This window comes from Brienomyrus brachyistius, chromosome 7 (genome assembly GCF_023856365.1).
Source record: "Brienomyrus brachyistius isolate T26 chromosome 7, BBRACH_0.4, whole genome shotgun sequence".
NCBI lineage: Eukaryota > Metazoa > Chordata > Actinopteri > Osteoglossiformes > Mormyridae > Brienomyrus > Brienomyrus brachyistius.
Genome location: NC_064539.1, coordinates 29794989 through 29812326, shown reverse-complemented (window position 1 = coordinate 29812326; position 17338 = coordinate 29794989). Strand labels below are relative to the sequence as shown.

Below are 17338 nucleotides of genomic sequence, written 5' to 3'. Positions count from 1 at the left end.
CAGCTGTAACCATTCCGACTAGGAAATCGCTCATTCTCTTCGTCAACGGAGTGAGTCTCATCCTCCATGTTTAAATTTTACAGCTTCCGATTAACCCAGGAAAGTAATAAAGTCAAACATGTCTGCTTGCCGAAGCTGTACGATCAAACTCGTTTCGTTATCGCAAAGTCCCTATTTGCCATATCTCGTTAGCAATGCGGCTAACAAAAAATGCACTGGCCGTGCTGGGAGCAATTGCCTTGCATACAAGTAAAAGCAGACGGGTGAAGAATATATTTAAGTCATCGGGGTCGCCACCACAAACGCAGGAAAGTAAGAAAACCAACCGCCTGCCATTCGCCGAGCCAAATGGGAATCTAATCGATGCTGCACCGGTTATTAACCAGTGAGAGGTGCAGCTTTCCTAACTAGCAGTGCCTCGGCAGTACTAAATCAATCAATATCACTAAGCATAGGCTGAAATCAAACCGGCCTTTGCGCCGCTAGAAGTCCCTATAGACACCTTGTAAAATCGGCCGATTAAAGTTTGCTTTGCGTACTAGTTATATTAAAACGTTCTACGCATTTTCTTAACTCCTACTTTGGTTTTTATCCAAGCAAACGGGAATCGTAATATTTTTTGCTGACTAATTACAATCGCGTTTTAAACTTGCAAAAAAAAAATCACGTCATATGACCATCGGCAAGTGCTTCACGCTTCCTCGAACGCTTCAGACCTCCCCTTTATATCGCTTTCCGTAACTTCTGCCCTCCTCTCTATATTTTCCTATATGCAAATCACTGCGTGTGCGGCAGTAGTGCTGTTCCTGGGCTGTAATTGCCAATGGCCGGTCCGCAGACGAGACGGAGCCCGAGGGACTGGCGCCCGAGCCGCGGCCGGGGAGGAGCGGCGCTGGCGGCGCTGTGTGCCTGCGCGCTCTGGAGCTCCGTGTGCGCCAAGCCCAGCAACATCGTGTTGATCCTCACCGACGACCAGGATGTCCAGCTCGGGGGACTGGTGAGATCCGCTTCCCCGAGCACTAACCTGGAAAACCCCAGTTTATGACCGACTCACATTCACCAGTAACTTCAGCTGGTGCAACTGGCCAGAAAGTTTAACTTTGATGTGATATGTGCCTCGTTTGCAGTGTTAAAGATGATCTCGATCCTGTGTCGCACCTACCGTCAGGAAAAAGGCGACGCAGCCGTATTTCTGCGGTTTGAAATGAAAGTTTCAATATACAAGCACTAGCCTTAAGCTCGTTTATTGCTTTTCTGTCTAATCCTAAGAAGAACCCTGAACTGTGAAATATGCAGTAACTCAATCGGCAGACGAAACACAAAAGCATTACTTTCTATTTACGGCCCCTTGCCTCCCACGTTATGGGTTAATAGGAAGGTAAATGTTCCAACTTTAGGTTGGTTGTCTGATTAGATCGGGACGGACGGATTCGTGCCAAGCAGTTTACGCCTGTGCTGTCATGTGACTGTGCAGGTGGAATGGCTGTGAAACGTGACGAAATGCTGTTTTCATATACTTTTAAAAATCTCTCCAAAGACAAATGGTGCCTGATCGGTTGTTGTTTCTGATGCATAAATTTGGCAGCCACTCTGAGCTTCCGCTTTCATTCATTTTTTTCGCTTCGTCTCCAGCAGTAAGCGGTTTGCTGGGTCGAAGGGCGTTCACACACATTCTAGTTTACGATCCCCTTTCTCATGCGAGTCACTATTGATTCGTTTTTTTTTTGTTTTTGTTAAACATACACACGATAAATATTGACAAAATACACACGCACATCAGTGGAAACCAACGTTGCCTTGTCCATGGTAAGTGCGTGGAAGATGTCTTAGTGTTAGCAACTTTGCTCAGTTTTCTAGCGTGAGATTTTCAATTCGAGACAAGTCTGCACACACATGCACACATGTTAACATGTATGTAGGTTTCATTACTTTCTAAACAATATGTATTGTTTGCAAACTACCCCAATGCTTTTGATATAGCTAATTTTAGATTTATAATATAATAATATTTGTCATAAGATAAATCGTGAGTGTCATGCCAGATGTGTGAGAGCTGGCAACCCAGAATGGGGAAATGGGGAAAAAAAATGAAATAACCAGTGGTTATGGGGGACAAAGCCAAATGGTGTTACTGGACATTATCCATCATACTAGGGTGCTTCCAATACTGGCTCTTGTAATTATTAACTTGCACAATGTTGACTTACTGCTGCTTTAGACACCAATGAAGAAGACGAAATCGCTGATTGGTGATGCCGGGGTCTACTTTTCCAATGCTGTGAGTATTTGTCCCTGATATCAGAAGGCCCTATTTGACTTGTGTGTAGTAATGCTCAGTAAATGCCGTAGAGCCGTCTGGCCCATGAATATCTTCACTTCCCTGATGCCTCTTCATGTTCCCTGAATGTTGCACTTCTGGTCCCTGGATTGTCTTATCAGGTTCTTGCTTGGTTAGAAATTGTGTAGCTTCTGTATTCATTGGAAGCTCAGCCTAGTTGCACTTGTGCCTGACCGACTCCTCAGCAGCTGTACGTTTGTAATGTGCGTTTCGCCTCACTTGTATGTCACTTTGGAGAAACGTTTCTGCTAAATGCAGGGTTTCTAAACCCCCCCCCCCCCCCCCCCCACATGATCCACATTTTTGCTCCCCTCCAACTTGTGAAGTTTCTGTACACGTCGGAAACCTGCTAATATGCTGACACAGAAGTGGTCCCGCCCCCACACCGCCTCCGCCATCTGAAATAAATCCCCATCTTTTCCTCACTTCCTCAAACTGTCTTTCTTTGTTTTTAAATAACATTCTAAATTGCGATTGTAGTATATGAATGTTTCCTTGAAGGTTGGATCCTTTTGCTATAAATATTATTAAGTACTAATTGTTGTGATCTCTTTGTAAGTTTGGTTTTTCTGTAACCTGGTCGTCTTTGCACGTTCTTCAGGTCTGGATATTTGCTTAAGCTCACCTGTTGCTGTGCCTTCCTTTGCCTCTCCCGCAGTTCGTGGTGTCGCCCCTGTGCTGCCCCAGCCGCAGCAGTATTCTGACGGGAAAGTACCCCCCACAACCATGAAGTGCGTAACAACTCCCTGGGGGGTAACTGCAGCAGCCCTGCATGGCAGCAGGGACCCGAGACGACGGCTTTTCCGGTCTTCCTGGGGAAGCAGCTGTACCAGACCTTCTACGGGGGAAAGTACCTGAACCAGGTCTGCCGCGACACCCTTCTTAGCCTCCCACAGTACGGCGTTCTCTCTCTCGCTCTTTAGTAATCTGTGTTGTATCCCAGCATGCAATGCCTCATCACCGTAAACAACGGCGCGTGTTACAAACGGACTAGGATCGTTATCGAACTGGGAGGTGTTTAATTATACACTGCTCGCCCTCTCTGCAGTGTTGAATTATTTATATAGATCAGAGCTGTCAATCCCCAGCTGTTGCAGTAAAGCAGAAAGCAGTATGTGTGGCTGGACCATTCAAATCCTCCTGTGTGTCATTTTCTGCAGCCGGCAGCAGGCAGCTAAGCAGAACAGCTGCTTCGTTCACTTTGACGAAACGTCTTAGGTGGTGCTAGAACTGCACCGAAAATGTAGTATTGGTTTGATTGGCTTTGTGTAGTAGAAAAAAAACTCCTGCACTGTTTGTCTAAGTAGGATTCTCATATTGTTCATCTTTATCAAATCTTTCAGTGAATCTCATAGTAAATGTCATTCATTTGGACAGCAAAGTCCTCAGCCGTTATCGCAATTACATTCTGAGGAGCTCATCAGCAGATTATTACTTGGACTTGAAGCCCGAGGAACATCTGTCAGTTTTAAGAGGTTCCCTCGGGGTAGCATCCATGAATGAAATACTTGACTTTTGATTGCGCTTGTAAAATCACCTGTAACTGCTCTGGTTAGACACTGCTATGGATATACAGGCAAACCTCCTTTATCCAGACCTCCAATATATAGTCACCTCCCTCTACTGGGCAGCACTAGGCATGTGCAAATTAATTTTACACAAGCTGCAGCTGTTGTTACGAGCCCCAGTCTAGGGTTGTGGTGAACAAAGGGGACGTGGAGTAAGGGAAGGACTGGACAAGTCGTACTTATGGACAGACTTCCATAAAGCCTGTTATATTAAAAATTAGTTACACAATGGTTCGTAATAATGAATGCGCACTCTACTTAGATACTCGTGAAAACACTGTGCAGTTTCAGCAGTTTGTCGGCTCGAGGAAGGAGAACGCCGTCCGCCATATTAAATTTCACGTTGCCCTTTAACGCTCTTGCAACTTGCCTACAAATTCAACTTGAAGATGGACCTGCAGTTGGCTCTCGTTCGTAACCTGGGGACCTTGGGGGTCTGTACCCACCTAGCATCACACCATTACCCCACTGTTTACTGCCAATTCTGGGGTGACTTTTGGAGAGGTTTTGTGGTTAAGCTGACACACTTTGACAGGTGTTTCATTAGCAGCCTCTTTGGTTGTAAGTGTGATTAATGCAATAAATAGCTGGCCTTTGAGGGGGCTGATTGGCTGTCCTTACTTCTAAACCCCTCCCCACTTTTCTTCGTCTCTGCAGTATGGAAAGGAGGAGGCGGGGGGTGTGAGCCATGTCCCCCCTGGCTGGGACCAGTGGTACGCTCTGGTTAGTATCACCAAACCTGCCCCATTTGCGTGTCTCACACGCTTCTTCCGGTGTGAACATCACATCTGACCACCTGTCTCACTTGTACTGGATGCTGATTGGACGGTGTAGCACTTCCTCTTTGATCGGTGAATCTCACTGGTCTTGCTGGGCCTCTGTCTTCACATTTAGCATGCTGCTATGCTAACTGCAGAGTTCTGCACCTTGGTCTCGGTACAAAGAAACGTTAGTTTAACGGAACCCCGGGTGCAAAGTTGTTGATGTAATCGCTAAGCATTTGTCGTTGGTGCCCGTTTCATGACATAATCGGATGATGTCATGCCTACAGGTTGGGAACTCGCAATATTACAACTACAGTCTATCGGTGAACGGCAAAGAGGAGACCCATGGAGACCAGTATGACAAGGACTACCTGACAGATCTCATTGTGAGTGTGAGCTCCGGCGAATCGGGACCGTGACACATCACACCACCACCCCCCCACCCCAGAAAGCCAAAGGCACCTGACAGGAAGCCCGTCCATCACGAGGCACGAGGTCACATAAAATACGGAACTTGAAAATGCGCTGTTTAATCCAGCGTGTTTTCTGGTCACAGAGCCTGTCCTTAATCACCAGGTCCAACGTATCATAAGTCTGGTTTGAGGTTTATATAATAATTATTTAATTGCATTTTCACTCGGCTGACATCAGTTTAGGTTAATGCAGCACGTATGTATACCCTTAACGCAAAGCGGAGTGTTTAGTCAGGTGTCAGTCCGCTTTCGCTACAGAAATCTGCTGTTCTGTTACGCTTTAGTGACGCCTTCAGTGTTCTAATGTGCTCACATGTTAGGTTTGGTCAGGTCATGTGACCATCTGTTTACAGCATCATTTATCAGTCACTTGGACAGAACTGTGAGCTCTGGGGCGAATTGATTCTCCCCAAGCAAAAGACTCGTAAGGCATGAGCTGTTCCACCAAACCTTCATTTTCTAGCAGTGTGTTTTCCCCTGTGGGGATTGTATGGACCTAAATTATGGGTTATCCTTTGCTTCTGTGACTGCGTGCTCGGCAGCCAGTGTGGTTAATCATCAGTGCAGCCTGGATGTGACTCACTTACTGCTGCTGTTAGTCAGCTGAGCCCCTGCAAAGACTCCGTTTCCTGAGCCCGGTGCGGTCTGGCTCAGTGTTGGGGTGTCGTAACGCTCTTCTGCTCCTTCTCCATGCTCCTACCGCCCAGGTGAACAGATCCATGCAGTTCATCGACGAGAGAAGCCCACAGCGACCGTTCCTCATCATGCTGGCCCCACCCGCCCCTCACTCCCCTTGGCTAGCGGCCCCCCAGTACCAGAACGCCTTCAGCAACTTGAAGGCGCCCAGAGACGGGAGCTTCAACAAACCTGGAGGAAAGGTTGCTTGAGGGGGGGGGCGAAGGTTTGGGATCTGCATGGGAGGTGGGGGGTAGAGCATCTCATAGTATATGAGAAACATAAGCTTAGGCCGTGGTTCCTCCTGTCTCTCTCTGTCCAGGACAAGCACTGGCTCTTGCGGCAGCCCACCAACCCCATGACCAACACCTCCATCGCCTACCTGGACAATGCCTATCGCAGGAGGTATGGTGTTTCCTACAGAGAGAGATCCCTCTGGAGTTCTGGAGATGCCCAGATGGTCCATGTTTTGCTTCCTCCCAGCTCCCTGTGTTTTTGAAAAACGTGAACTGCCTGCGGGTCCCCAAGGATTAGATTGGGAAACGCCACTCTAGTGAGCTCTTGCCCTGTCGTGTGCCGCGGATCAGGGATCGCTGTACCTCACTTATGATCGGCTTCTTTGCTTCTTTGCTAATGCTGAAAATAGAAAAATGCTGTAAGGTTTGCATTTACGAAGCACTAAGAATGACACCAGGAGGGTGGTACTGGTACTGATTGGGTCCACAAGCTTTGGTTCTGCTGCCCCTCGCTGCAGGTGGCAAACCCTGCTGTCTGTGGACGACCTGGTGGAGAAACTGCTGAAGAAACTGGAAGATGTGAAGGAGCTGAACAACACCTACGTGTTCTTCACCTCGGACCACGGCTACCACACCGGTGTGCTTTATGGACGTCCTGCTCTCATTGTCCACTTTGGCTGCTCTTCAGTCATAATATAGGTTCTTTCCATTTCTCACCTTCACTGTTAATTTTAGACCTGCATCTCTTTCATTATTTGTTTTAACAAAGGCCATTTTTTACTTTAACATTGTCCATCCATCATTCATTGATGCTCATCCAGAAGGGGGGGGGGTGACAGTTGGCCTAGAGCCAGTCACAGGCAGCACAGGGCAAGAGGCAGTGGGGCACCCTGGACAGGATGTTGGCATATCACTGGGCACTCGGTGGCACCCATTCACACATGCAATCAAACAGGCCAGTGTAAGCAGTGGGAGGACACGCGCAGTGCACGCGCAGTGCACACACAGCTGCGGTCAGGGCTTTGCCTTATCTCTCTGCGGGTTCAGCTGATTGCTGCTTCCAGCAAGGTGTTTGCTGCAGGTGTTTTAGTCTGTGGCTGTCGTTGATGCATGAGTTTCTGGATGGGATGTGGGTTTATGTAGCCTGAGGCTGTGGGTCTCTGAGCTGCAGTGTCTCACTCACAGGGCAGTTCTCCCTGCCAATCGACAAGAGGCAGCTCTACGAGTTCGATATCAGAGTTCCCCTCATGGTTCGTGGGCCTGGCATCAAACCCAACCAGACCCTGCAGGTGAGAGTTTCCTGCGTATCCGGCCCGAGTCTCCCCGCGCTGCCCACCTCCGGTCACCTAGCTGGTCCATCCGCCCCTCTGATCCGTTTCATTTTCATTCTGATTCATTTGCTTTCCCCTGGAAAGTCTTGCACACATCTGCTCTGAATGTGACATTTTAACATTTAGTTTTAGAATAATGCCTATTTTAATGTCTTGTGCTCCTTGATTTTTATAAAATTCAGACAGACCCTCTCACAGAATTTTTATAAAATGCAGACAGACCCTCTCCATTTATTTTGTGGTCTGTAACTGGGAGTGATTTGTATGTATTTGTAAGTGTTTAAGGTGCCTCTGATTTCTGAAGTTAATTCCGTGTTTGTTGATGGCTGTGTGGCGCGGTGAGCGGCTGTCGCCCCGGCTTGGAGAGAGCTGACGTCGAGCCGCTTCTCACGTTCATTCCTGGGTGCTGTTCATGCTGCGACTCCTGAGCTGAGGTGAACTGGAAGATACTGTGTTTCAATGTTTATTTCTGCGTCTGACAGGCCCCAGTTTTGAACATCGACTTGGGTCCCACATTCCTGGACATCGCAGGAGTCAACCTGTCTCAGGTGAACATGGACGGACAGAGTTTCCTGCCACAGATGGTGAGTCGCCAGGGTGGACAGTGAGCATCACTGGCAACCTCCCCCAAATCCCACCACCCTGGAGAGGTTTGCAAGGAAGATACTGCTTACCTCAGTCTGTACGAAGCTTCTCATGGCTGTGTGCGTGCGTGCGTGCGTGCGTGCGTGTGTGTATGTGTGCGTGCGTGTGTGCGTGTGTGTGCGCGTGTGTGTGTGTGTGTGTGTGTGTGTGTGTGTGTGTGTGTGTGTGTACAGACATGTTTTCTTCATGCTTCCTGACCCCCCCCTCAGGCCCCCTCTCTCCGGAATGGCACGTCCCGGCCCTACTTCCTGGTGGAGTACATTGGGGAGGGACACACCGGCCCAGATCCGGACTGTCCAAAGCTGGGCTCGGGCCTGTCTGTGAGTACAGATTGCAGTTTCCGGCTCGTTCCGTCAGGATCCGGCGTGCAGGAAGCAGCCCGCTCCTCCTGATCGCAGATGTCACTTAATGTTACTATGGCAACCTGATTTCTGCAAATGGGGCCATACATTTTTAGGATCTTTGCCCTTGAGTAAAGATATTAGTGGGTGTAGGATCTGCAAGGAGAGATTTCTTTTGTGAAACATCGTACAGATTTCCCAAAACTCATTTTTCTCTTAATGTATGTTGTATATGCTGGAAATCTCTATAGTTTTCCATCCATTTTTATAAAGAATTTACCATCTATTGGATGTCCTGTTTAGATCTTAAGAGCATATTAGGATCATTCAAAAAGGCTTCAAAAAAACCAAACTAGCTAGAAGACAGTCCCCGTTAGGTCAGTAGTACTGATCTGTTTCCCTTTAAATAGCATCAGTTGTTAGGTTTAGTTTAGCACAAACCAAACTGAACACTATTCTGGAGTAGGAACTTTTCGCTTGACCAGGAACTGCTGGGAAGGGCTGTTAAACTGGTGCTAACTGGGGAGTTATGAAGAAGGGCAGGGAAGTGGAGAAGTAGTGGAGCCAAAATAGAGGTGATCTCAGTTAAATTAAATGCATTAAATACATTTTTTGCTTGCTTCTCAATACTTCTGCACTGGAAAATTTAACAGGCAATATATTTTTGTGTAAAATCGCCAGTGCGAGCAGTGAAACTCAGCAGTGCTTATTGGCAGAATAACTGTACATGGTTTTTATTCTGTGGAAAAGGAAAGATCGATCTGCTGGCCAGATTCAATAATCAAAAATGTCGTGGACCATGTAAGTAAAATATAAATAAAAAGCTGTGTCCTGTTTTGAACCAATGTGGGACACAATTTGTCTTGTATTTTTGAGCTGTGCAATCAAGCCCCCCCCAAATAAGTAACAAAACAACTTGTTCATCCTCCACTGATTTTGGGTGGCGATATAGTTTTGTGCGAGATCACGAAAGGTGAAGTTTAACCTGCACAAGAAAGTGTAGGAACTCTGATCCAGGAACTAGGAGTAGCTGAGATACTTGGTGTCCTACTGGCAGAAATGCAGGCAATGGGGTTGTCATGGTTAACACGCCACGCCTAACACGCCACGCCTAACACGCATGCCCTGTGTGCCTACAGGAATGCTTCCCTGACTGCGTGTGTGAAGACTCCTTCAACAACACGTACGCCTGTGTGCGGACGCTCACTGGATACAACATGCAGTACTGCGAGTTTGCAGACAGCGAGGTACCAAAGTCCACACTTGATGTCTTAAAGGTGCTCAATGAGATTATGGACCTTAGAGTCAGCGGTCTGGGTTCAGATGCTAATACTTTAGACGGTTTGTTTCTATCCTGATCCTTTGTATTAAGTTCTTAATTTTGGTCAAGCTAGTGATTGACCATGTGTAAAATGTAATTATTTAACCAAAAACCTTCATAAATGAGCAACTGCAATGTAAAGAATATCATAAAGTATATATTTTTTATTTAATGCACACAGTATTACTTAATATTGTTTCAAATGTTCATTGATAATTCTTAGCCTTTGAATCATTCATTTCAATAATTGACCTGGTTATCTGTTAATATAACTACAGATTAACAGTTCAGCATATGTGCAGCCAGGATAGAGGCCAAAATCGATTTAAATATTAATAAAAGCAGATATTTCTAAAACGTCAGCATGTCTAGGGTAAAAATGACATCATCAGTTTCCCCTACAAAGAGAAGCATGAATGTTGCAGGTGATACTTTTGACTGTAAACTTCTTTCTCCACTTTAGTCCTTTGTTGAAGTTTACAACCTGACAGCTGACCCTCACCAACTGGAGAACATTGTGAAGAAGGTTGACCCCACCCTCCTACAGACCATGAACCAAAGGCTGATCAGGCTCCAGTCGTGTGTGGGAAGCTCCTGCAGGGACAACAAGTACTAGCCAATCACTGAAGGGTGGGCGGAACCACGGCTGTTCTAAGGTACAGTACAGTCCACTAGAAAGCATGACAGAAATGCTTTGGCCTTAATCAAAAGGCAGAGCAGAGTAGCAGTGACTCTTTGCTGTCAGTTACAACAAGGCTAAAATCTCCATTCATTGTGTGTTATCTTCCAGATTGTAGAGCACTTTTAAGAGGGAGTGAAGAATGGATCCACTTCTTCCTTCTCAATGTGAAACCAAATGTTTTGCTGTATTCCGTGCCAGTATTTTCCAACCGGCACCAATTCCTGAACTGATTTTCACTGTTTAAGTTCAGCTTCACTACTCATCAATATGTGAACTTAGACTTCCTGTGGCACTGTGACAAGCTCCTCTTTAGACGAAGTAATTCTGTGTATGCTATCAACACCTATGTTTTTAAAGTAAATCTGTCTTCTGCTGGAAATTATCCTGGACTTTAAAAATGAAAACAGACACAAAAATGGCCTGGTTTGCATTTTTGACTTGTTTTTAATAACATCCTGATTTAATAGGGGCAGGGGGGCTTAAGGGAGAAAAGCACAATGCTGTAAGCGAGTGTTTCCTAATGCGGTCCTTGGGGACTCGCAGACAGTCCATATCTTTCCTACCGGGAGCTGGAAGGTAGCAAAAATGTGGACTGTCCGGCAGGGAGCTGGGATGAAACAAAAATGTGGACCATCTGTAGGTCCCCGAAGACCATGTTGGGGCACTGCGCTAAGCCATAGGGACGATTGTCATAAATAATGGAGTGCCTTGCATTGATGCTTTTGTCATTTGCACTAAAGAGAAGTTTTATGTATGTTTGCACAATATGAATATTACTGCATTATGAAACCATCAATAAAAGGGTAATGATGAATGTTTACTTTTTCTGAGTACGACAAAACTCCATTCAGGTCATTTTTACTTTATAATGTAAACAATTTCTAAGTGACCCTAGAGATCCCCCCTCCTCCCAAAAAAATAAATAAAGGTCACACAGTCTTGTTGCAGTTGTGTCCAAGAATATTTGTCTTGGGGGGGGGGGGGGGGGGGCGCTGGGGTGGAAAGCTCAGAAGCGTAAAACAATGGCACGGACCTACTTTTGACGCCCTTTTCAATAAATCCCACCCAGGCAGGCAGGCATGTATGAAATACAACAAAAGACAACACCTACAGTAACCTACCTTCCAGTTTCACGTTGCCCTTTTCTCTGAAACGCACATGGTACATATATGCAGTGTACAAGATTGCACCTGCTTTAACATTACACTAGAGATGAAATATCCAAACTCTGAAGTCACCTGCAGCTGTTATGAGAGACTCACTGCCTGGAGGAAATATGATGACTTAAATGATTTACCATTGCTTATAATAGCGCTTAACGTCGCTGTCCTCCTAGTAAAACGTACATCCGGAACTCATGCGCTCTGGGATGTTAGCTCTTACCCGGACCATAAAAAGGGGCGTACAGAGAGGACGGCGGAAGTCTCGAGAATCTTTAACAACAACGGTTTTTTTTGTAGTTTTGCGGCGTTGTTTGTTTGACGTTTGTGTCATACCAGTAATCAGCAATACATTCACTAACTTCGTTAGTTACATACGTGTAAAGGTGGGAAAAAGCTGCTTTTTCGCGTTTACTTTTCCCTTTATTGTGACCTGGGCACATTGGTAATGTCGTCCCCAATGGAAATGACCGAGCTGTATGACAACGCTCTGCTTGGCATACTACAGCACGTCGGAAACATCCAGAATTTTCTTCAGGTTTATTTCGGCTTTCTGTACCGAAAAACTGACTTCTATCGCCTGCTCTCCGGCCCCAACGACCGCATGGGTTTCCCCCCTGGAGTAGCAGAGAAGATGGTTCTTAAGGTAAAAAGATCAGTTAGCTTAGTTAGCCCTTTCTGGTACATTATAGTATACACCTTTATTATTGATTAAAAAGTGAACGTAAGCTACGTTAAGTGCAGTGTATTTTTTGTGACAGCGTGTAGTTGTCAATATGAGAATCTACTGTGACATTCGGAAAAGGATGTGTTATGAACGTAAAGTGCTGTGGGGTTTAGTAAATACTGAGTTTTGTACTAGCCTTGGACATCACAGTATGTACTGCGGATTTGTCGCCCTTTGCGTGACTAACGCATCTACGTAGACACGTCCGAGCATTTAAATATATGACAGATACTGTGATTTTTGGTGCTTTTTGTTGGCGCTTTGGTTTTTATAAAAATGGATCCGAATCGAACAATTTTGAACTGTTTGTTTTAAACTGACTATTACGATCACAATGAAGTTACACTAAATAACACCACACAAACTGTAAAAACGTATTAAACATTTTAGTAATAGCGTTTTTAGAATGACAAAATTAAAATAGGTTACAGTTAATGTTATACCTATTAATGAAGCATAGATGGTTACTAAGCATTATTTCAAACAGTGCTAATAGGCGTTCTTCAAGAAGTTGTAGTTCACCATGTAATAATTACATTTTATGATCATTTGTTTGCCATACTTATGGACTAGTCGGAAGTTGTTAAAGTAGTTTGTTTAACAATTTTCTGCACATAACTGAACAGAAGTTCAGTAATAAGGCTGAGGAGTAACGATCAGATATTTTGATATTTTTAGAAACTAATTAAGAGACTATACATTTGGGAGAAATCCATTTTTATTAATGCATATCTATGAGTTGCAAATTTATACAGGGTCATTCCATTTCAATTCAGAAATTTCCAAAAACGTCTTTGCTTTGCCTTTTTGATTTTGATCAAATTTGGCATTTGAATTGCGTATCTTCCAGAGGTCAGAAATGTTGTTTATTTTTGATCATACCATGAAAAGGTTCCTCTTTCTGAGCTTTTATGAGAACTATAGCTGAACGGTGTAGCTGAACACCCTGAATGGTTATTAATGCTGCTATATATCAAAGAGATTTTTTTAAATACACATTTCTGGGCTATGGAAGGTGTATGTAACATGCCAGATTTCATCAATATCATAAATGGTGATGCAAAGGCCATTTGTTGAATTAAAATGGAATGACCCTGCTACTAAACAGTTGCATTAGGAATTTAAGAAGTAATCTGATGAAGTTGGCTTGTGCAATTAGTGATTTATCACAAACTTTTTATTGCATAAACCTGCATTGATAAATGCTTACATTTTTGTTACTCCAGACATTCAGGATGTTTGAGCGTATAGCAGCACAGGATAGAGAGAGACTCACACAGGAGAAGGAGATGAGGACGGCGCCCCCTGCAGTGCAGGAGGTGGTGGTACAGTCTGAGCAGCAGGAAGCAGGTGCACTGGGACAAGAAGATTTGGCGCCCGTGGTGGAATCTGCGAGCCCAGCAGCGGAGTCTGCGAGCCCCACTGCGGAGCAGGACCCACCTTCTGAGTCAAAGCCAGCTTGCAGTGAGGCTGCCCAGCCTCCAGAAGCTGGTCAGGCAGAGGGGGGCTCAGATGCCACTGATGCAGCTTCGTGAGTCTGTGCCTGTGTTGTCACTTTGGAACAGCTTGAGCCGTTCTGTTACCTTGGGTGTTGTGTGCAGAATTTTTTGTAAGGCAAGGGAATCATGAATTGGAAGAAAAACTACTATTTTCCTTGCTTTTATCCAAGGTTTTACGTCTTTTGAGAAACTGATGTTTAACTGGAGTAATTCAATAAATTGCTGTATAGTACAACAGGGTTCCTTGCTAGCTACTGCTGTACCTGGTATTTCCAGAAGAAGTAGTGGCAGGATTGTGGCTGTCTGTTAATCTCTGTTTTGCGATAAAAAGTTTGCAAAGGTGTATTGCTTAGCCATTGTTGTTGTTCCGCTTATTCCAGAGGGCAGACACAGTTCCAGGCAAACCCAGACAGTTATAATGGAGCTGTCAGGGACAACTACAGCTGGTCTCAGGATTACTCGGATGTGGAAGTGCGTGTGTGTGTGCCCGCCAACATTGTCAGGGGCAAACAGGTGAGTCCATCACTCCCTTCCTCTGCATGGCTTCTGTCTGTCTGTCTGTCTGTCCGGAATAATTGGTTTAGTTTTAACTGTGCCATTTACTGAAGGAAGCGCTGATTTGTTTGGGGTTGAGCTGTGTTGTATAACCTCGATCTTGTCATTTTTTTGTATTTAAGTGAAAATTTAAGAGTAGTTAATTTTATTAGTTTCTTGTAAATTGTCAATGAAATGATTAGTTCCTGCAAACTGTAGTGTTGACTTTGTAGTCCTCTGCGCCACATGAATTGTGCATAGATGATTGAATCAGTGCTGCAGTCTGTCCGTGTGTTTTGCGAACATGGGGGGGGGGCATGGTCTGTGTATCGTACACAGCGGTCCAAGCTAAAGCCGCAGATTCTCAGGACAAACTGTTGGAATAAATTTGAGCCCTGGCTATTGATTTAGATGTAGGGTGGCCAGCAATCACTGGCTCAAAGGCCTTGTTCTGATACTTTTGCTCTCTTGAGCTCCTCTGATGCTTTGGATTTTCACGTGAAGCCCAAAAAAAAATGCAGTGTGAATTTTACCATAATTGCTAGTCCTGCATACATTAGGAAACGGTCAGCATTACTTGCATTGCAGCTCGGATAATGTAAGATTATCGGAAGACATTCCAGAGCGGACCAGACGGCAGTGGCACTGAGGTAATGAACGCGTACGCTGTGTGATGGCTGCTTGGGCACCTTGGCAGGTCTCGGTGGATCTGCAGGCGAGCAGCATCCGCGTGGCTGTGTGGGGGGGGGCCACGGAGCGAGTGCTTATGGAGGGAGAGTTCACGCATAAGATCAACACAGAGAACTCCCTCTGGAGCCTGGAGCCCGGCAGCTGCGTGCTGGTATGTCGGAGAGCATCTGTCCCACACGTCTGGCCGCCGGGGGTGTTTGTGGAAAGGCCCTGTACCTCAGGTACTGTTTGTCACACATACAAATTCGATATCTGAGGCATTCAGTCACACTTCATGCTTGGGGGACTGATGTACTCTGCATAGGTAAGGGATTTATACAAAGGGCTCTCAGAGGCTGTGAAGAAGGAGACATCGCTTCAGCTGTGATTCTGCAGACTTTCTTGCCAGTGCTGGATGCTCAGGCATAGAGGCGGGGGGCCGGCTGATGAGGTATATCCCCTCTGATTTCCTCTTCCTTCAGCTGTCCCTCAACAAGAGCGGTGAGGTGTGGTGGAGTGCCGTGCTGAAGGGCGAGGCGGAGATTGACATCAACCATATCAACCGTGAGCGCTCCATGGCCACAGTGGACGAGGAGGAGCACGCGGTGCTGGATCGCCTCACCTTCGACTACCACCAGAAGCTACAGGGCAAGCCGCAGAGCCATGAGATGGTGTGTATCTGTGCTCGTGCCTCCTAGAACAGTGGTTGCCAAACCGGTCCTGGGGGATTCACAAATAGTGTACGTTTTTGCTCCCACTGGAAGCAAAAATATGGGGCAACTGTGGGTCACAGAGGACCGGACTGGGGAACACTGTGTAGAAGATCGAAAATCGGGCGGTTTACCCATGAGCTTTTGTTTTTGTAGTTATGTGAAAGTACCTGTGGAAAAAGAAAGAGTATAGTGATTATAGTGTAAATATGTGTATTTATATCATGATGCTTATATGGGCCTGTTTGTGTTGCAGAAGGTGCATGAGATGCTGAAGAAGGGCTGGGATGCAGAGGGATCCCCCTTCAAAGGACAGACGTTTGACCCGACCATGTTTGACATCCCACCCAGTGCTGTGCAGTTCTGAGTTTCACCAGGAGAGGGTGCCACTGACAAACAGCCTTCAGCCTCACAGGGACAGGATGCTTGGATGCACACACTTACACACACGGGGTGTGGTTTCTGCCCATGTGCCCTAAGTATGAGAGGCGTTCAAACCACAGTCTCCTGCCAAAGCTTCCAAAAGCAGAAATGGACTGAATTGTTCAGAATTCATCTCTTAGGGGTACTTTGCGTTCTCTTTTGGTCACTAGTCTGCGTGTACACCGCTTAGTTCCTGAAATTTTCTAGGAAAACTTTCATGGGGTAAATACAATGTCAGGTGCTGTATGTGTGGCTATTAATTTGTATGTTTGTTAACTTGATGGGATTCCCCCCCCCCCCCTCGGCGTTTTTCCCCACAGCAGTGTGTTCAGAATTTATCAGTTGTCTGTTTACTGTCCTGCCATCATTCATCTTCAGGTTAAGCACTTCAGAACTTGGTTCCCATATCTTATTAACTCCTTTTATCTTGTGTACCTACAAATAAAAAGTGTGATACATCTCTTGCTTTTTTAACATATATGATGATTATGAAATCCATGTCATTTGATCTGCCAGGGGAGGCTCATCCTACCTGTATCACTGCAGATTTTATGACGTGCTGCTGGGCTATTTACTTACTGTCAGCTGTTGCAAGCCGTGTAGAACTCAGATTGGGCTGCATTTACAGGTAACGGTTTGTTTGCTGGCGCCTGTTTTGCTAATAACCTCTGATTTATAAGTTATCATTAGGTGGCGCTGCACACACGTTTATTAAAGAGCGAGGAACGAAATGTATCCGCTTTACTCCATCCTCAGGGTGCAAGGAATCTGACATGCTCTGATGGTACAGGAACCAGGAGCTGGAAGTAAGTGTAGATGTTCCAGCTTTAAAAAAAAGACAAGTGAGTAAGGCTGAACCGCACAGAGAATGTTAAATTAGGGAGCTAATTGGTCCAAACTAGTGATTATGTGTGATGAGCAGCACTACGGGCCCCAGAACCAGAATTTTCTCAGTTAAAACAGACTTAGGAACCACGCTGGATCATCCCTAAACGTCAAACGAAACACTATGCAATGTGAGCGGGACAAACAAAAAAAACCTGCAAATATCTCGAGTCTGTTCCAGTAAGGAGTGCATTTCATAGCTGTTGCTGTTTGTCATTCAGTCTGGTTTAGTTACCATTTATCGTAAACCGACTAGACTTGTGTGCCACATGTACAACAGATGCGTGATATTTAATCTCAGTGAAAAGCCGTCGACCGTGAACATTGTACTGTGTTCACTTTGCCCTTCCATCATCG

The 17338-nt window shown here is 45.5% G+C and overlaps 2 protein-coding genes across 2 annotated transcripts; both read left to right on the top strand.

The window, feature by feature from the left end:
* Nucleotides 1-172: 172 nt before the first annotated feature.
* gnsb (glucosamine (N-acetyl)-6-sulfatase (Sanfilippo disease IIID), b) lies at nt 173-11188 on the top strand. The gene is given in 16 exon segments (XM_049019467.1): nt 173-312; nt 796-997; nt 2219-2278; nt 2997-3053; nt 3055-3201; nt 4564-4629; nt 4958-5056; nt 5851-6021; nt 6141-6223; nt 6573-6691; nt 7240-7343; nt 7868-7969; nt 8240-8350; nt 9511-9618; nt 10156-10348; nt 10483-11188. Coding segments are annotated over 14 exon segments (1554 nt in total). The 5' UTR covers nt 173-312; nt 796-823; the 3' UTR covers nt 10309-10348; nt 10483-11188.
* A 580-nt stretch (nt 11189-11768) lies between these two features.
* On the top strand, nt 11769-16554 carry nudcd3 (NudC domain containing 3). The gene is made up of 6 exons (XM_049019468.1): nt 11769-12180; nt 13488-13792; nt 14141-14273; nt 14992-15135; nt 15446-15634; nt 15930-16554. The coding sequence occupies exons 1-6, from the start codon at nt 11983-11985 to the stop codon at nt 16038-16040; spliced, it is 1080 nt and encodes a 359-aa protein (XP_048875425.1). The 5' UTR covers nt 11769-11982; the 3' UTR covers nt 16041-16554.
* The last annotated feature ends 784 nt before the right edge of the window (nt 16555-17338 follow it).

Excerpts from the sequence above, each read along its gene's own strand:
- nudcd3 (XM_049019468.1), top strand. The coding sequence starts at position 11,983 with ATGTCGTCCCCAATGGAAATGACCGAGCTGTATGACAACGCTCTGCTT. Across the intron at positions 13,793-14,140 it reads GATGCCACTGATGCAGCTTC|AGGGCAGACACAGTTCCAGG; the intron begins GTGAGTCTGTGC and ends CGCTTATTCCAG. Across the intron at positions 14,274-14,991 it reads ACATTGTCAGGGGCAAACAG|GTCTCGGTGGATCTGCAGGC; the intron begins GTGAGTCCATCA and ends GCACCTTGGCAG.